This window comes from Neovison vison, chromosome 6 (genome assembly GCF_020171115.1).
Source record: "Neovison vison isolate M4711 chromosome 6, ASM_NN_V1, whole genome shotgun sequence".
NCBI lineage: Eukaryota > Metazoa > Chordata > Mammalia > Carnivora > Mustelidae > Neogale > Neogale vison.
The window spans coordinates 219788119-219806765 of record NC_058096.1 but is presented as its reverse complement, the minus strand read 5'-3'; the positions used below and the strand labels follow the sequence as shown (position 1 = coordinate 219806765).

The following is an 18647-nucleotide window of genomic DNA, read 5'->3' as shown; positions in this document are numbered from 1 at the left end:
GTGCTTGTCTATGACTTCCGTGTAGGGAGAAAAGCACTAAACATCCTTTCTGTGTTTACCGCAGCTTTACTGAGAAAAGGCAGTGATGAGCACCTACTGTGTACCAGGCATTCTCCACCCATGATATTTGAACACTGAGCTTTAATCCCTTGTGACAACCCCTGGAAAGTACATAGCCTCACTTTTATGTTGAAGGCAGGCCAGAGAGGTTGAGCCATTTGCTAGAAGTCACACAGCTCGTAAGCAGTTGCATCTGGCTTCTGAGTAGATCTGCAAGTTCTTACCATTAAGAGTGTATGTTCCCCATTTGTAAGATATGTGTTTGGGGGTGGGAGGTGGGATAGGGCCTCCAGACACCTGGGTTTTCTAGTATGGGGGAGGAGGCTGTCCCTCACCCTAAGATCCATGTGCCTTTTGGGGGAGTGGTGTGGGTTTTTGCAAATCCCCCCTTCCCCCTTGTGTAAGGCAGAATCTGGGTTCCCACTGCACTTGGCTGTGTGAACAGCCTGGGGCAACTTCCTTGGTGTCTGCAGGGGGTTTCCATAGCTTGGGTGTCCCAGTATGAAGAAGGGGATCTGTGCTTTCAAACATCCGGCTCCAGGCGCTGTGAAAGGACACTGAGGACGCGCTGGAACTTCTCTAGACGTGCGGCTTGTGGCGCCCCGACTCCTCGGCTTCCCCAGAGGAGCCTCTGCACGAAGCCTGTGGTCAGGGCCTCCCTCAGCTGCGGGTTCGGCCGGAATCCTGGGGGCGGGGCCAGGCGGGCTGGAGGCGGGGCCAGGCTCCGGCTCGCCCCACCCTACACCTGCCTTCTGGCCTTAGAACTTTGTCCCAGCTTGGACTGGAGGGACTCTGCCCCGAAGCTCTACACAACGGGGCGGGGTTGACGGGGAGGGGGCTCTCGGGGTGTCCGCAGGACTGGGGGTGGGGTGGCCACCGAGGGGCTCGGTGGAAGCAGGCTCTGCCAGGGTGCATGGGGGCAGTCCGTTCCAGTGCGCGAGGCCGGGTGGCGGGGCCCTTAGGGGCTGTGCCTGGGGAGGGAGCCACTTGGGAGGCAAGATTTGGAGTCTGGGCTGCCCAGTGCGACACATTTTGGGGGGAGACAGAGCCACGTTGGAGTGAGAGGCGTGCTTAGGTCGCCAGCGAAAGCGGAATAAGCCAGGTTGGGGATTCGGGAGGCTGGGCTGCCCAGGACGGGAGGAAGGGTTTGGCTCTGAATGCAATGGCGGGGGGTGGGGTGGGGGGAGGGCGCTGTTCTACCAGGTTGAAGGACTGACTCATTTTGGAGAGAGCTAGGCATTGTTGGAGGGATAGAGATCCTCTGGGGGCAGGGTCGTTTCAGGTGGGAGCGGGAACGGGGTGGGGGCTGGGAGTGGGACTCTGCGGACGTGGCTCTGGGGCGGGGGGCCAACCCTTTTGGGGTGGAGAGCACTATTCCTGTCAACACTGTTGGCTGCGACTCGGACTCGGGGTGAGAGCTCCCCGGGGGCCGGGCCGTCCCGGCTTGGGTGGGGCTCCGGGAGGCGTGGCGGGAGGCTCTGGTGCCTGGCCTAGTGGGGTTTGGGGTACTCGGTTAGAGCCTGGGGGTGCTCGGGAAGTGGGCCTTCTGACAGCCGGGAGCAGAGGGGAGCACTCACCTCGTAGGCGCCGGGCTGCTGCCTCGCGGAACTTGGGCGCATCCCGGGCCACCCGACGCGCCCCGTGCAGCGTGCGCAGCAGCCGCTCGAGGCTCTCGTCGAGCGGCCCCGGGAGTTCCTCGCCCTCCAGCAGGCGCACGGCCGGTGCCACGTGCGGCAGCGCCACCTCGCCCGGCTCGCAGGGGCCTGTGCGGGGAAGGGCTCTGAGCTAGGCTTGGGGCCGAAGACGCGGCCAGGGTGAAGCGGGTGGGAGACTGGGTCGAGGCGGACCGTAGCCGCAGAAGCCCAGAAATACTGGTTCCAGCCTAGCGTGGAGCCGCAGGCCCGGGTCAGGGCGAGGACTGGGGCGGGGGCGGGGGCGGGGCCTGGGGCGGGGGCGGGGCCTAGGGTTCAGGCCCCGGACAGAGCCGGACGCGAAGGGCGGGGCCTAGGGCGAAGAGGGCGGAGCCGATGGGGAACTGACTTGACGTGCGGGGCCCAGAGCCGGATTAGGATTGCGCTCGGAGCTGGTGTGCGGCGCCAAGGGCCGCCACTCACCAGTGCCCTCATCCAGTGCCCGCATCAGCGGCTTCAGCTCCTGCTCGAAGGCCAGCGCCGCCTCCGTGTGGCTCCTTCTGAGCTGGCGCCACGTGCGTTCCAGCCGGGACACCTGAGGGAGGAGCCCTGATCACGCTGTCTCTTCCCTCTTCCCCATCACCTGCCCTCGGGCTTCCTCCTCATTTCTGCTCCCCACGCACCTGGGGCATGAGCAGGGCCCCCATGACCGCGGCCAGTCCAGGCAGGTCCCCGGCCGCCCCTGGCCGCAGCGCCAGGGCCAGCTCCACCAGGCCCCTCAGGGTGGCCGCGCGCTCCTCCAGCGGCCCGGCGCAGCCCAGCACCGCCAGCGCCCCGGCCAGCGCCAGCGCCTCGTGTCTGTGGAGGTGGAGAACGAGGGTCTGGGGGCAGTGGAAGGTTTGTAACTCGGAGGTGAGGGGCGTGGGGGCGGGGGGAAGCTTTGCCTATCTCCCCTCCTCCCCGGAGGTCCGTGAATGGGGGGAGGTTTGAAGGCCCTGGGGATTCCAGGCTCACCTTTCCAGAAGTTCCAACCTCAAGCGATGCCCATGGGGAAGTGTGAGCAGCTCCAGGCCAGAGGCGACCCCCATGGCACACCGCTGAGCCTTGGTCACTCCTAGGAGGCCTGTAGCCTGGGCGGGGTTGGGGCGTAGGTTAGCCGGGAGGTCAGCTGAATGAGTATATGGGTTTGAGGTGCTTTTGGGCCTTGGCCTGGCCTCAGCCCCCGTCTGGGGAGGAGTGGCCCAGTAGTCGACCCACCTGGCAATCCACCAATAATAGGTGCAGGGCCGTGCTCCCAGGATGGTGCTCCAGGAATAGGTCACGGAGAGTACTCAGGACTCTTGGTTCCAGGGGCCGATTCTGGGGGCCCAGCAGGCAGAAGGGGTTGTTAGGGGGCCAGAAAGAGACCTCGGCCTCGGGTCTTGCAAAACTTCTGTTCTCTTCCTCCTCTTCCTCACTGGCTTCCCACCATGGGGCCTCTGTCTCTGGGCCTATGTGGCCCAGGGGGTTTCCTTGGGCACTGGGCACGCGGGGCACCAGCTCACAGTATGTTGGGGGGCATTCAGATGCCTCCCGCAGCACCAGTGAGGGTGTTCGAGGTGGCTTGGTTGGTGCCTTGGCATGAAGCTGCCCATCGGAGGCTCTGAGGCTGTCAACAACGGACCCCAGAGGTGGCGGGGTCTTCAGCAGCCCGGGGTCACTACCCATCCGAGGGAGGGCACACATGGGCACAGCGGAGGCTCCTAGGGGTCAAACAAGACGGAATGAAGGCGGTACACAGAAAAGATAGCTGGATGGGGTGAGCGGCTTGATGGGCTACCCCCCCCCAAGCCAATAACTGTGTCTCTTGGACTTACAACTTCATCTATATAAATGCTACACACTTATCAGTGGTCTGAAAATGAACTTTCTTTAACACTTAGGTATGAATTCTGAATACTACAGTTTAAATGTGAATTCTTTGTTTGTTGCCCCTCTGACGTACAAAACTAAAATAGAAAAAAAAATTATTCAAAATTCACAAAACTCCAAAAGCATCGAAGAAACTACACTTATCAAACTTTCAAATGAAGTCTGTGGCATGGTTGCTTCTGAGGTTATCAGAACTTAAAGCTGCATCCAGACTATTGGGAGATGCTGTATTTACCAGCCATATAAATAGACCCACTTATAGGCCCACTTAAAACCTTCCCATGGTTCTAGCTCATTCTGAGTGAAGGTCAAAGTCCTCAGAGTAGTTTAAAAAAAAAAAAAAAAAAAGCCCCCAGATCTGAATCTCGGATAGTTCAGCTCCACTCACATCCTTTTGGTTGAATGAACAGTTCACATTCTTGTTTTCGCCCCAGGACCTTTGCACTGCCTGTTCCTTCTGCCGGGGTCACTCTCACCTCCCCCCCCAGATAGTCCCATCATTTCCTCCTTCACCTCTTTCAAATCTTTCTTCATGTGGCCTGTCCTGACTACTACTTAAAATTGTAATACTCCCATCCACCTATTCCTAATCTCCCTGACTCTGTTTTACTTTTAACTTTTACCCCAAAGCAGACTCATTTTTGTTGTCAATGTCCATCTTCCTCCAGTAGGATGTTGGAACCACCGGGCAGAGGTCTTTGTCTTTCTATTGAGTGATACATGTCAGCACTTAGTACAGCAGCAGGCAGTGAGGCTTCAGGGTGAATGGGGAGTGGGGAGGCAGGGCAGATGGGGCAGACAGGGCATAAGGAAAAACCCCTTTTAAGTAGGATGGGTCAGCTACTTTGAGGAACTCAAGTTAAATGAGAAGGAGTCAGTCAGGAAACGATTAGGGGAATGGGTTTTCCCATGACCAGAATGGTGAATGCAAAGACCCTGAGGCAGGAACAAGACTGGTTGGAGTGGGGTGCCTGGGTGGCTCAGTCATTAAGCATCTGACAGATTAAGCATCTGTCATTAAGCATCAGGTCATGATCCTAGGGTCCTGGGATTGAGCCCCAAGTTGGGCTCCCTGCTCAGCGGGAAGCCTGCTTCTCCCTCTCCTACTCTCCCCCATCTTGTGTTCTCTCTCTCAAATAAATAAATAAAATCTTTTTTTAAAAAGTCACCCATTTTAAGCCCCTACAAAAGTGTCTGTGAATTTCTTATCACATGACAATTTTGAAAGTCTTTTTTTATTTTATTTTATTTTATTTATTTATCTGACAGAGAGAGATCACAAGTAGGCAGAGAGAGAGAGAGGGAAGCAGGCTCTCTGCTGAGCAGAGAGTCCAATGCTGGACTCCATCCCAGGACCCCGATATCATGACCTGAGCCAAAAGCAGAGGCTTAACCCACTGAGCCACACGGGTGCCCCGAAAGTCTTTTTTTTTAAATTATTTTATTTATTTATTTGACAGAGACACAGCAAGAGAGGGAACACAAGCAGGAAGAGTGGGAAAGGGAGAAGCAGGCTTCCTGCAGAGCAGGTAGCCCAATGCAGGGCTTAATCCTGGGATCCTGGGATCATGACCTGAGCCGAAGGCAGACGCTTAGTGACTGAACCACCCAGGTGCCCCACGACTTTGAAAGTCTTATTGTCTCCAGTTTCCAAGAGCTTAAGTCATCTGTGCCGTATCAGTCAGGCAGTGAGTGGCAAAGCAATCTTGGGGCCCTGTGCTGTCCTGGTAGACGCTTACCTGGTTCAGAGTGGTCTTCTCTTGACCGCCCCATGTGCTCCAAACCTGCGGGCTGACTGTCACTCCGCTTCCTAGCCCTGGGGGACAGAGAAGAGGGAGATGTGTAGTCCCACCCTGAGCAGGGCAGCCTCCACCGATGCCCAGAAAACCCTCTATCTAGTCACTCAGCACCAGCGGACCCCAATCAGGGTGCTCTATCCCAGGGGACACCTGACAGTGTCAGGAGACATCTTTCGGTTGTGACAGCTGGGGGTGGGGTGGTTCTATAGGCATGTAGTAGAGACCAGGGGTGCTGCTCAATGTCCTACAATGCACAGCACAGCCCCCCTCGCCCCCCCCATCAATCCAGACCCAAATGTCAGTATCGGTTAGTGCACAGGTGGGTATCAGGTGTCATTGGTGAGGTAGAGAGCCTATGATTACCTGGGCAGCTCTGACCGAGCTGGGCTCTCTAGGAGGGTGTCCTCACTAAAACTGCGTCGAATGGGTCCTTGCCGTATCACGGGTCTGGAGGCCACAGCCCCTGTGGCCCGGGACAGTGGACGCTGCCCGGTCACATAGCTGCGAACCAGGGAGGGCAGGCTTGGGAACCGTTCATCCTCCAGCTGGAAGAGGGCTGAGGGCCGGCCTGGCCGGGGACGCAGGGCCACGTGGAGCACCTCGAAGTGCAGGGCTGAGCCCTGCCAGTGGCAGGAGATGACGGGGCGGCCCCCCCGAGACCCGGAGGCTCGAACCAAGAAGTCCCCGTCTTGCTGCAGGAGGGCCTCAGCCTTCTGGGGGTGGAAGACAGCAGGCAGGGGGCTTAGCCATCAGCCCAGATCTGCAGTTCTTGTGATTCCTCACCCCCACCCCCACACCCAAGAAAAGCCACCCCAGAGACCAGGTGGTTTCGCAGCAAACCATTTCCCAGTTTTCTCATGGGCACACCTCTGGAATACATTTCCCAGGCTCCCTTGCAGTTAGTCGTCATCTGACACGATCTGGCCAATAGGATGAGGCAGAACCACTGCTGGGAATGTGCAGACCTGGCTTACACAGCCCTCCTGCACAGGCCTACAGGTTCTGTCCCCTGCCTGTCAGGGGATGTCCCCCAAGGCCTTGTGGAAGGTAGAGCCACAGGCTAGAAAGAGCTTGGGTCTTGACTGACTTCTGGAGCTCCACATTCCCCACCCCTCAACCAGCTTGTACTGTAACATGGACAGCCCCGGAATATTGGCTGTGTTTAGCCAGGGACATCTCGGGGATGTTTGTTGCCGCTGCTAGCTAATACTGACTAATGCAACATCCAACCTGAGTAAATGCACAAGGCTTGGTGCACAAATGAGGCTTCAAAAAGTGCCATTTGCCGGATCCTTCCAAACTGATTGCAGCCTGGAAATCCTGTTATAAAAATGTTCAGGTGGTCTTATGCCAGCTGTAGTGGCCGGTGTGGAAACGGGCAGGGGCCACAGCACCAGAGCGAGGCAAAGAGGAGCCGGTGATGGGAACTGATGACTGAAAAATCTGTATGGTGCACACATGTAGCCTTTCCTACATGCCAGGCCCTGCTGTGGGGGTAAAACATATGAACTCATTTAATCCTTCGCCAAGGTTAAGCAGTAGATACCATCACACCCATTTTACAGATGGGGAGACCGAGGCCCAGGTAGGTCAAATACCTTGCCCAAGGGCATACAAAATGTTAAGTTGTAGGGCTGGGATTTTTAACCACTAAGCAATAACGGACTCTCACAATTTGATTGGATGGCCAGGGTCCCAGGACTCCTGAGGGTGACAAATGAGTAAGATTTGGGTTGAGTGCGAGATGTCAAGAGTGCACAACACTGACTGAGCACTGACTGTGCGCCAGGGCCTGTTCTAGACCCTGGAGACACAGTGATGAATGAGGCCAAGGCTCTGCCCTATGCTGTCCGGGGTGGGGGGCAGGTAAGACACGTGACAATGAAGCACAATGAATGAACATGAATGAAGAAGATAGATAATGTCTAAGAGTAGTCACTGAAGGTGATAAAAGAGGGAGACGGAACCCTGATGGCCGCCGGTGTCTGGGACCCAGATGGAGAGATAAGCAAAGCCAAGGAGTCCAGTTGGAGAGCATGCCACGATACCAAGCAAGCTTCAAGACAGTCCCCAGACCCTCAGCCACCCCTTCCAATAGACCTTGACTGTAAGTCCCTCCCCCAGGATGCTAGCAGTCCCCAGAAGTCCCCAGTAGTTCAAGGGCGGGAGAGGTTCCCTATCAGAGGTGCTGAGGCCCTGCAGGAAGTGGAGATACCTGACGGGACAGGGGGCCGTGGTACCAGGGCTGGCTGGCAAGGTCCTCTCCATCCTGTAGCCCCTGCATGGAGCTCTTGGGGGCAGAGGGTGCAGGGGCTGAACTCTGTACTTTCAACAGTCCTCAGTCTTTCACATCTGTAAAATGGGAAGAATTATTCCTGCTTCCTAAGCTTCCTGGGTGGCTTGGTCAGCCTTTCCATATTCCCCTTAGTTTTGGAGACAGTAGCCCACATCCTATCAACCGTAAAATGCAATTCTCTCTCTCTCTCTCTGTATTCTAACATACAAACATATTCTAAACATATAACATATAAACATATTCTAAGTTAAACAAGTTACTCATAGAAATATATATACATTAGATTTTGTTTATATATATACATGCTAGATTCATATACATACATCATATAAATTAGGCTATGATTAATTCAATTTAGAATTGGCTGTGATCTCACGGAAGCACTTGTGCATTCACTAGGATTCTTGCAAAGGGAGAAGACCTAGGCACTCCCTTCAAATGTAATGCAATTTTCATGCCGATGACATGATGCTACATTTCAGAGAAAATTCATTACCTAATTCACTCAAACTAATATTTATGGGGCACCCACCATGTGCCAGGTGCTGCTGGGCATCAGAGGCCCAGCAGTGAATGAAACGGGTATCCCTGCCCTTGGAGACCTGCTGCTCCCCTACCTGCCCTTGGAGACCTGCTGCTCCAGTGGGGGAGACAGTAATTAAGAAAATAAATAAGGACATGAGGGGTAGATAGATCAGAAAGACGTAAGTGGGAAAATAAAGCCAGGGACAGAATATGAAGATTCAGTGGTAGAGATAAGATTTTCCATAGGGTGGCCGGGGAAGGTCTCAGTCAGTGACAACTTGGAGGATTTTGAGGGAGTGAGCCAGCTGGGTGAAAGAACATTCCAGACCAGAGTGAATGTATTTGAGTAATCACTACCTTCTAATGTATGTGTACACACTCAAGAATTCCTAAGTTGTAAGAAAATCTAACCCATACGGGGCTTTCCAATGTAACACCATTTCTTAAAAAAATGTTATTATTTATTATTATATTTTAAAGTAAGCTCTGTGCCCAGCATGGGGCTCAAACTCACAACCCTGAGATCAAGAATCACATACTTCACCGACTGAGCCAGCCAGGTGCCCCTCCGATGCAATACATTCTAAGGACATTAAAAAGTCATATTTTGTAGAAATGCCAGCAAACAGCAATTTGGCACTTGCAGATTCTTAAATTTTGGAGCCATGCGGTTTGTTATTATTATGGTCAAAAGTCAGATCTCAGACATTTTGGGACTCCCTTGATATTGGCCGGGCCTCAGGCCCTGTGTGTCTCCAGTGTCTGGTGGAGAAAACCTGCCCTGGATGGGAGGGAAGCAGCGGGTCCGTTTCTCACTTCCTCCACCCCTAAGGTGTTCTGGGCCTGGCTGGGTGTGCAGGGAAACAGCACCAGGATTCTCTCATCCTGAGTCAGCAGGGCCTTGAGGGCCAGAAACGGGCAACAAGTTCCCAGGCCCGCCCCAGGTGCTGCATGCCTGAACACCAGGTGTGTCTCCTGGATGCCTGTGTACTTCCTGTTTGTCAGCTGGGCCAGGCCAGCCTCTGTCTTGAGTCCCCAGATGCCAGCTTCCTCTGTCTTGTGCCCTCTTTAGTGGGCACGCACGTGGGCCACTCACAAGGCTCTGGTTGGTTTGGAGGAGAGGAATTTGGATGAGGGGGGCGCAGAGTGGGCGCAGGTTAGACACAGGCCAAATAAACCCTCCTCCTGCCATTCATCCTTTGGAATAATTTCTGGATATTTGGGCAGGGGAGAGAAGAAGGGAGCAGAATCAGGAAGAAAATGGGGTAAGGGGAGACATGGAGAAAAGAAGGGGGTTATTCATGCCCTATAGACCACACCTATGTACACACATGTGAAGGGGGTCAACTATACACATGGACACGTGGACACAGTCGGACACAGTTACTCACACTTGACATTGAGCAAACACTGATTGGTTGAGCATTTACTATGTTCCAGGACCCGTTCTTGACCCTGGAGACCCAGTGATGAATGAGATCAAGGCTCTGCCCTGTGCTGTCCGGTGGGCAAGACAAACGATAAATAGCACACAAGGAATGAAGAAGATAATGTCTACGAGTAATCACTGAAGATGATAAAATGGGGACGTGCGGTAAAGAAGCCTGGAGGAGGTAGCTACTGTAAATAACAGAGTCAGGAAGGTCTCTCCCACAAATGTCACCAGGTGACATTGGAGCTGAGCCCTCAGTAAAGGGAAGGAGACAGTCGCGCAAAGGTTCAGAGAAAGAGCAGTTCCAGACAGGGGATGGGGGTGGGGTGGGGGATGGGCGGGTGGACAGCAAGCGCAAAGGCCTGGGGGTGAGACAGAACTAACTCTTTTCACTTTGCAGCATCAAGGAAGCCGTTGTAGCTGGAATGCACCGAGCAAGGAGCTGAGTGGACAGCGGCGAAGTCAGCAGGGAAGAAACCATTCTGGTGCACCCCAAATTCTCATTTTAGCGGGATGCCATGGGAGTTACGGAAGGGTTTTAAATGAGGGAGGGGCGCGATCTGGTTTGTGGTTAGAAAGATTGTTCAGGCAAAGTGGGAACAGGAAGATTTTCGTGTTGCACAGGAAACACGCTTTGAGATGCACTCCCAGGTACGCCCAGGTACACGGACACGCGTGACGCACAGCACTCGGCGACCCTTCTACGTCCGCTGATGCTCTTGGACCTACACTCAGATTCTCCCTGCGAGCCGGTGGCCCCACTTGGAAAAGAGAGGACTCCCCTCCCACAGTAACCCCCGATCCTGGATGTGCCTGGGGCCCCTCACTCACCTGGGCCGGGACCCGCGGAGCTGGTGACGGGCTGGGGCCAGGCCGAAGCCTGAGGCTCTACGGCTCCGGGACCTCCCTCCCCGCCCCAGCCGGCCCCACCTTCTCCCGCCGCACCCGCGGGTTCCCGAGTCAGTTCACCTGGCCCCGCCCCGGAGGACTCCGCCTCCGAAGGTGGCCTCTCAGGACACCCGCCCTCCAGTCTCCGCTCCACCCTCTTAGAACGCTTCTAGACACTAACCACGCCCCTCTGAAAACCACGCCCACAAACCAACCACGCCCCCTTGGGAAAATCCGTCTGCCCCCTGCGGCCTAGAACGTCGCCTCGCTCCCATCGGTTGGCCACGCCCACACGCTCCTCGCCCCTCTTAGTCCCGCCCCTTAGCGCTAGGCAACTCGGTTCCTCGCAGGCTGGTCCTAAGTACCCCGACCCCTTGGGACATGGGGCGGAGTGTTTCTCTCCTCACCCCCAGGGTTCCTCGAGGGGACAGAACGGCCCCTTACGGGCTCTCCTGCAGCGCGGGGTTGGCGGCTGCTGTGACGTAGAGGTGCGCTTCCTCCAGACCGTCCCCTTGGGTTTCCGGGAAGGGAACTCCAGTGCGTGTCGGGTTTTGTGGAGACGGATGCGGGAAAACACGACAGGCTTCCCCGTGTAACAGCGGGAGGGAGATGAGCTAACTCTGGGGGATTATGGCGTGGGAGACATTCAGGTGGTTTCCTTGGTGGGAGGAAGGAGGTGGGAGGGGGGCTTCCATCACGATGCTTGGAGCAAGCAGGGGAAGGTTGGGGGAGTGGATCTGGAACAAGAGGGGGGACGGTCTAGCCGCGTTTATTGAGGGCTCTGTGTGCCAGGACCGTTCCGCTTCCTTGACCTGCTTCAACGCATTTGATTTTTACATCGACCTCTCAGTGAAGTAGGTGCTATTTCCATCACGCCCATTTTCCAGATGGAGAAACGGAGGCAGGGGGCGGCTAAGCCATTTGCCCAAGTTGACCGGCTTGTGAGTGGCGCAGACGGGATTCGTACCTGGAGCCCTGGAGCGTCATCCTGCCGTCCTCTCCTTCCTCTGTGCAGGCCCACGATCTCTGACCCCTACCGTGCTTCCAAATGGTGAAGGTTACTGTCACCCATTTTACAGATGAGGAAATGAGCGCCCGGGATGGTTGGAGATGAAAAGTTTCGGTGCCTGTGGGATCGCAGAGCTGGTGATTTCCAGGCTCGGCTTTCCCCCGCGCGAATGTGGAAGAGTCTCGAGGCTTAGGAAATGCTGGGGGGAGTGTCTTTTCCTTGACCTCCTCGCACCTAGTTTTGGTACGGTTAGAGCGTTGGGAGGTCGGGGGTATCTCCACTGAAGGAGACTAGCGCCCCCTAGTGATGGAAGAATTAAAAAGAAAATCCAGGAGGGGTGCCTGGTGAGGCAGATGGGGGGGAGGGGAGTCTATGCGTCTAGTGGGGTGGAGGTGGGGCGAGGGACCTTGTAGACAAAATGATTTCAGGTAGTGATGAGGTCTACGAAGGCTGTAAATGTTTGCCAAACGAATGGATTAATGAGCGACCCTCTCGAAGTCTATAAGGAAAGACACAGTGGTGGCCAGGGCCAGAGCCATACCTAAATGAATTTGGGGGTGTCAGAGGTAGAGCCAAAAAAAAAAAAAAAAGCTTCCAACCATTTATTTATTCATTCAACAAATACTTGCGGACCATGTATTTATGCCAGGTGCGGAACATATGAGACAGAGATTTCTAAATAGACAATAAAGAAAGAATTATGATAAAATGTCAGGTTTGTTGGATGGTGTTCAGGGCTTCAATGCAGGAGAGTGGGAAGGAAAGTCTGTGATTTGAAATGGAGAGATTTGGGAAGATTTCATGAGAAGGTGACACTGAGCAGAGGTGAGGGGGTCACTGTTGGAGGTGAGGGAGCTAGCCATGAAGTTGCTTGCCTAAGGCCCCAGAGCACCATGTGCAAAGTCCCTGTGGCAAGATTTAAGATTCTGGGGTGGCCTGGTGTCTTGGAGGAACAGTGCCTGTGTGTCTGGAGCAGAAAGTGGTGAGTGGAAGAGGTGAGGGCAGGGAGGGGACGGGGCATGTCACGGAGGGCCTGGTTGGCTGCAGGGCAGTGGGCTGGAAGAAGAGGAGGGTCGTCATACCTTGCCCAGATGCCCAGGCCCCTGTGTTGAGCTGGTGGGGGGAGAAGAGATGCCAGGTCCTGCAGAGAAGGGGCTGGGCTGCAGGTGCTCCCGCCCCCCTACACCCCCCCCAGGGCTCCTCCCCCTCCACCCCCTCTCAGAGCGACAGTTACAGGCAGAGAAGAGGAAGTGGTAGCTAGCTAGCGGAGGCAGGCAGGCAGGCCGCGGAGGCCGCAAGGGTGCGCGGGCTGACCCGGGAAGGCAGCGGCCATGGAGCTGTGGCGCCAGTGTACTCACTGGTTGATCCAGTGTCGGGTGCTGCCGCCCAGTCACCGGGTGACCTGGGATGGCGCCCAGGTGTGCGAGCTGGCACAGGCCCTCCGGGATGGCGTCCTCCTGTGCCAGCTGCTCAACAACTTGCTGCCCCATGCCATCAACCTGCGTGAGGTCAACCTGCGCCCCCAGATGTCCCAGGTGAGCCGGCCACTGGCTGGGGCACCAAGGGTTGGAGGTGGGGGGGCCCCACACCCCCGGCTGGCACCTGGAGAGTCAATGCACTGAAACTCCGGGCCTGTGATGGAGAAGGGAATGTGTGCTGGACGCTGGGGCTGGCACGGGGGTGGGGGTGGGGTGGGGGGGGGATGGGCAGCGGGAGGGAGGGGGTGGTGAGCGCCGAGATCCCACGGGTGTCTCACCCAAGGGTCCCAGGAATGGGTTGACAGGCTCTGAGTTCCTGCACATCTAGGCTAAGAACTGACAAACTCAGGGTTAAAGCTTCCAAGCCCCAGGCTGACTCCACAGAGGTTCAACTCTCCGATGGGACTGTGGGGGGGGGGCTTGAGGGATACCTGGGAACCCCCAGGTGGCCAAAAGGGTACCTCCGTTGACATCCCCCCTTCTGCCTATGGGGGAGGGGCCTCCACCAGCTTCTTCCCCGACATGTGTCTCCTCCTCCCGGGCCCTGGGCCCCTTCCTTCCCCTCACATCTTCTTCCCCTTCGCTTCCTGCCTGGGCCTGGGGTGCGTGGGGCGGGTGGGGGGCTATGGGCCCCTGGGCTCTGGTCTTCCTAGCTCTATCCATTCCAGAGAGACATTGAGAAAAGCTTTGGTCTTCAACCCAAGAGTGGGTCCTGGGGTTTTGGAGCCTAGAAAGAGCTAGTCTTTCTCTGTAGGGATTACTGCAAAGGCCCGGGTCCGGGGAGGGTGGATTGTACCGAGCGAGCAAGCGGGGGCCCTTCTAGACTCAGGAAATATATTCAAATCCCTATTTGAATGCGGTTGGGGTGGAGGAGGTAACGTGACTGGATCCCCTCTCTGGGTCCCTGTAGTGTCTGGGTGCTGGGGGGAAGCCGTGTATGCTGGGGCTGGGCGCTCCTGGTGCCTCACCTGCCTTGGAAGTCCAAGAGGACACTCCTGTCTGGCCCTCGGGCTCCACTCTGGAATGAAAGCTTGGTGCCTGGAAGCTGTGGATTGGCCTGGGGGGGCCTTTTCTCTGGTCCCTGAGATGCCACGTGCGGGATGTGGAGAGGGGAAGTCACTGCTCAGGGAGCACATCCTTGGGGGTCTCTGGGGGGCATTCTCTGGGGACATAGCCATGGGGTGGGGAAGGTGGGTGGCCCACCCTCCTTTGCCCAGGCAGGGCTTCCTGGAAGGATGAGGGAACTCCAGGGGCCCAGCCCCTCTGGCCACAGGCCTTCCTGGATTTGCATACATTTGCTTACCTCCTGGCTTCCATTGGATAGGGAAGTAGCCACGGACCGGCAGACCCTGGACCCAGAAGGGGTAAAGGTTCCCAGTGAGGCTTTAATAGCCGCTGATGGGGAAGTGGATAAACTTGAGGATGAACTTCAACCCCTGCCTGCATCTTGCTTATAGCTGGTTGTCTAATGAAGGGCGAGGGGAGTGGGGGGTGGCTGCCTGGCCTTAAGATTTTGGAAGGACTACAGGGAGGCAACGTCCTTGTTTGTGCCGGACAGAGCCAAGGCCCCGTCTGGGCCTGGCCTTCATGGTGCTCCCAGACTGGGGAGACACAGACCCCTAGCCCTGCATGGTCACGGCTAGGACACAGGGAGACACCTCTGGGCTGGGAAGCTTAAAGCAAAGGCAAGACATTGCCTGGCGATGTCAGGCTTTATGCAGGAGGGGACACTTGTGCTGGGTTTTGAAGAGTGAGTAGGAGTTTCCCATTGCTCTGGCTTCCTATGTCCAGCCGTGTTGGGCCCCAGGTCAGGCAGGGGTGTTTCCCCAGTCCTCCCATCTGGACCTCTGTGCCTTCCTCCCTCTGCTCATCTTGTCTCCCTGCAAAGCTCAGCCCTTTTCCCCATTCACAGGGGGGATGAGTGCGGGAAGCTGAAAGGTGGTCCCATTGAGGTGGAGGAAGTTTCCCCCAGAACAGAACAGCCTTTCTAGATTTGCAGGACCCTGTGTTCTCTGATTTAAGCTAGGGCCGTGGACCACCTTTGAGATGTGGAAGGGCGGAGCAGCATAGACGAAGGTGTGGGGACCAGAATCCGGATGCTTCTCAGTTCTTCTGCTTTTTCTCAGCTGTTTCCAGGGAAGAGGGTGGGAAGGGCACCTGCACTCCAGGGCAATTGTGACGTCTGTCAGGCCCCTTCTTGGTGCCGGGACAGTGGGCAGGAGACACGCCCAGAGCGCTGTCACTGAGGAGCTGGCCTGCTAGTGGGCCAGACTAACAGTGAGCAAATACGGAAACATTTAACCTGTGGGGAGGGGGTAGGTGCTCTGGAGAAATCAAAGCAGAAGAGGGAGCTCCAGAGCGTGTGGGTCGCACTCTTGAATAGGTGGTCACTGATAAGGTAACATTTGAGCAGAGTCCTGGGGAAAACGAGGGGATGAGCCTTGTGAATCCAGGGACACAGCACTCCTGGGCAGGGGTACAGCCAGTGCAAAGGGCCTGAGGTGAGAGCTCGTGGGTGGCCTTCAAGTCTGCTGGGAATGGCTCATGGCTGAAGTCAGACCAGAGCGAGTCTCCAAGCTGGGTGAGATCTCCAAGCTGAGATCTGGGGCCAAGGGAGGATCCCATTACAGGTGGCACCTTGACCGCCAGACATCCTAGCTCACTTCCTCTCTCTGGGAGTCCACATTCTGGGTTGCAGAGATGAAACTTTAAGGCCAAGGGAGTGGAGAGGAAGGGACGAATGTGACAGTCATTGTGGGAAAGACCCACCAGGGCGTGGGAGCTGATTAGACCTGGTGGAGCAGGCACTGGGGCCCAGATGATGTCAAGGTTCCCAGCTTGAGAATGCCCAGGCCACTGGCAGAGGCAGGGGAGAGGGCGGGAGAGTTAGAAAGGGGGTCAGCTGGAGGGCAGTGACTCTGAGGGTCCAGACCTGGGTTCAAATCCTGATGCCCTCACTTCCTGGCTTACCCTCTCTGAGCCTTAGTTTCCCCATCTGTGAAACATGGCTAAAAATGGGACCTTTATTTCGAGGACTGTTGTGTTATTTCAATACTGCTTATTATGGTGTCTGATAAACCCTGATAAACCCTGATGCCTGATAAACCCTCACTAAACAAAAAAGTTTTCTTTGGAAGGATGTGGGGTAGCAAAAGGTAACACAGCAAGAGGGATGGGGGGATGGGGGGTTTTGGGTTGGGGGAATATTTCTCAGCTGGGCTGCTTTTGACCCCCAGGGACATTTGGCAATATCTGGACTTTTGTTTGGTTTCATCACATCTGGGAGGTGGTACTGAAGTCTAGTGGATGGAAGTCAGGGATCCTACTCAGTGTCCCACAGTGCTACCCACAGCAGAGCATTCTCTGCCCCAAACGTCAGTAGGGCTGAGGTTGAGAAACCCTGTGATCAGGGACAGAGAGCTGCAAGAATCTTTAAAATATTTACTTGGTTGAATAATACATTCATATGGTTCAAATATTAAAACACACAAGAAGCAGGACGCCTGGGTGGCTCACAGTTAAGTATCTGCCTTCAGCTCAGGTCGTGATCCCGGGGTCCTGGGATTGAGCCCCACATTGGGCTCCCTGCTCAGCGGGAAGTCTGCTGCCCCCTCTGTCTCTCCCTCTGCCCCTAACCCTGCTCATTCTGTCTCTCAAATAAATAAATCTTTAAAAAACAGCAACACATAAAAAGATGCACAAGGAAAAATTAAACTTCTAGTCCTGTCCCTCAGATACACCCAGCTCCTTCCTTCTCCCATAAGCAAACTACTTTCTTTTCTCTCTCTCTCTCTCTCTCTTTCTTTCTTTCAAGTTGACTGTGTATCCTCCTAGAGTTTCTTCATGCAAACATAAGCAAATAGGAGTTTAGGTTCTTATTTCCCACCCTCCTCCCTTAAATGGAAGATGGCACATACTACTGACTGCTTTGTCTGGCTTTCCTCACTTAATAATCATCTTGGGACTCTTTCCAAATCAATATATAGAGATTGTCCTTATTTAAAACAATAACAACAACCACCACCTGACTGCACGGTTTGCTGGAGAGTCTATTTATTTCACAAATGACTTTTATTGTGTTAACTATGTGTTAGGCATTAGTCCAAACCAGGTGCCAGCAAACAACAATCCAACAGTTGAATCTGGATTGCAGCATTAAAAAAAAAATATTTTATTTATTTATTTTAGAGAGAGAAAGAGATAGCGCGTGAGAGAGAGAGCGAGCGAGCACTAGCAGGGGGTGAAGAGAGAGGGAGAAGCCGGCTCCCCACTGAGCAAACACCCTGGGATCCTGACCTAAGCTGAAGGCAGACGCTTAACAGACTGAACCACCCAGGTGCCCCTGGACCACAGCATGTTTTTATAAATAAAGTTTTATTGGCACACAACCATGTCCATTGATTCCTGAATGTATTGTCTACGGCTGCTTTCCGGCTACAACTGTGGAACTGCGGAGTTGCCACGGAGACTGTCTGGCCTGCAGAGCTGAAAATATTAACTTTCCAGATCTTTGTAGAAGAAGTTTTCATATTCCTGTTGTAAACATTTTCTCTTCTTTTCTTTAAGATATATTTATTTATTTTAGAGAGAGAGAGAAAGAGAGCATGAGCAGGGGACGGGGGCTGAGGGGGAAGGAGAGTCCCAAGCTGACTCTGCCCTGAGTGCTGAGCCTGATGTGGGGGTCAATCTCATGACACTGAGATCACAACCTGAGCCGAAACCAAGAGTCTTTTGCTTAACTGACTGCATTACCCAGGCACCCTGTAAACATTTTCTATACATTAACTTGTTTAATCCTCGTAACACCAGAGGTGGCAGAAGGTACGTTATCCTCATTTTTCACAGAACGGATTGAGGCACAGAGGTGTCCAGTAACTTGATTCAGGGTGCCAAACTCAAAGGCAGCAGAGTTGGGGATTGGAAGCCTGGGTAGCCTGGTGCTGGGATTTTTGCTGTCCGCAGTTACCCCAAACCGCCTCTATCCCATTGTTTAATGGGGCAATCATTTATTTTATCATCCTCTGTATCAGTGGACACTTGGATTGTGTCTGACTTTTGTTATGACACATTTACTGCAACCATTAACCTTGTCCATGAATCATTTTTTGACTCCTCGTCTGTGTGAGCTTGGGTTTGTTACCTAACCTCTGTGTGCCTCAGTATCCTCATCTCTAAAATGGGGATAATAAATCCCTATCTTTAAGCATCACTGGGAGGGATAATGAATCACTATCAAGAACTTAGAAAAGTCCCTGGCCACACAGGAATGTTAATGTTGCTGCCGTACACATGAGCAAGTATCCCCACAGGATAAGTTCTCAGAAGGATTTACTGGCTCAAAGTGGCTGGGCCTGTGTTTTTGCCAGATATTGCCAAGTTGTTCTCCATCTGGGCCTGTTCCCATGTGGGTTATTCCAGTTACATCACCACTAACAGAGCATGAGACTGCTTATTGGCCATCACCTTGCCACAGACTGTTCCATTGTTAAGACATTGGAGTCATGCCAACTTGATGGGTGATATATGGAGCTTATTATGGCTCACTTTACATTTCTCTTATTCTGAATGAGCTTGAACCTCTATTCCTTTGTTTAAGATCTATTTCTATTTTCTCTTGG

At 54.4% G+C, this 18647-nt stretch overlaps 2 protein-coding genes across 3 annotated transcripts in view; one reads left to right on the top strand and one right to left on the bottom strand.

The window, feature by feature from the left end:
• Positions 1 to 46: 46 nt before the first annotated feature.
• On the bottom strand, positions 47 to 10572 carry SH2D3A (SH2 domain containing 3A). Of its 2 annotated transcripts, XM_044254410.1 has the most exons (10): positions 10486 to 10572; positions 7617 to 7753; positions 5765 to 6114; positions 5342 to 5418; positions 2949 to 3433; positions 2706 to 2821; positions 2375 to 2549; positions 2175 to 2286; positions 1638 to 1823; positions 47 to 744 (listed from the first exon to the last, which is right to left on the bottom strand). In XM_044254410.1, the coding sequence occupies exons 2-10, from the start codon at positions 7683 to 7685 to the stop codon at positions 584 to 586; spliced, it is 1731 nt and encodes a 576-aa protein (XP_044110345.1). In that variant the 5' UTR covers positions 7686 to 7753; positions 10486 to 10572; the 3' UTR covers positions 47 to 583. The 2 variants fall into 2 exon arrangements, with proteins under 2 accessions (XP_044110345.1, XP_044110346.1); XM_044254411.1 differs by lacking the exons at positions 5765 to 6114; positions 10486 to 10572 and having other exon boundaries at positions 7617 to 7669.
• Positions 10573 to 12794: 2222 nt separating this feature from the next.
• The window catches only part of VAV1 (vav guanine nucleotide exchange factor 1), a 48384-nt gene continuing 42531 nt past the window's right edge, over positions 12795 to 18647 (top strand). The window contains exon 1 of the mRNA XM_044254407.1: positions 12795 to 13086. Coding sequence (XP_044110342.1) covers positions 12883 to 13086 — 204 coding nt within the window. The 5' untranslated portion in view covers positions 12795 to 12882. The remainder of the gene's footprint in view (positions 13087 to 18647) is intronic.

Bases quoted from the DNA above. Each gene is read 5' to 3' on its own strand.
- SH2D3A (XM_044254410.1), bottom strand. From the start codon at position 7,685: ATGCAGGGGCTACAGGATGGAGAGGACCTTGCCAGCCAGCCCTGGTAC. The intron at 6,115-7,616 runs GTATCTCCACTT...TTCCACCCCCAG, and splicing joins ACGGCCCCCTGTCCCGTCAG to AAGGCTGAGGCCCTCCTGCA. The intron at 2,822-2,948 runs GTGGGTCGACTA...AACCCCGCCCAG, and splicing joins TATTATTGGTGGATTGCCAG to GCTACAGGCCTCCTAGGAGT.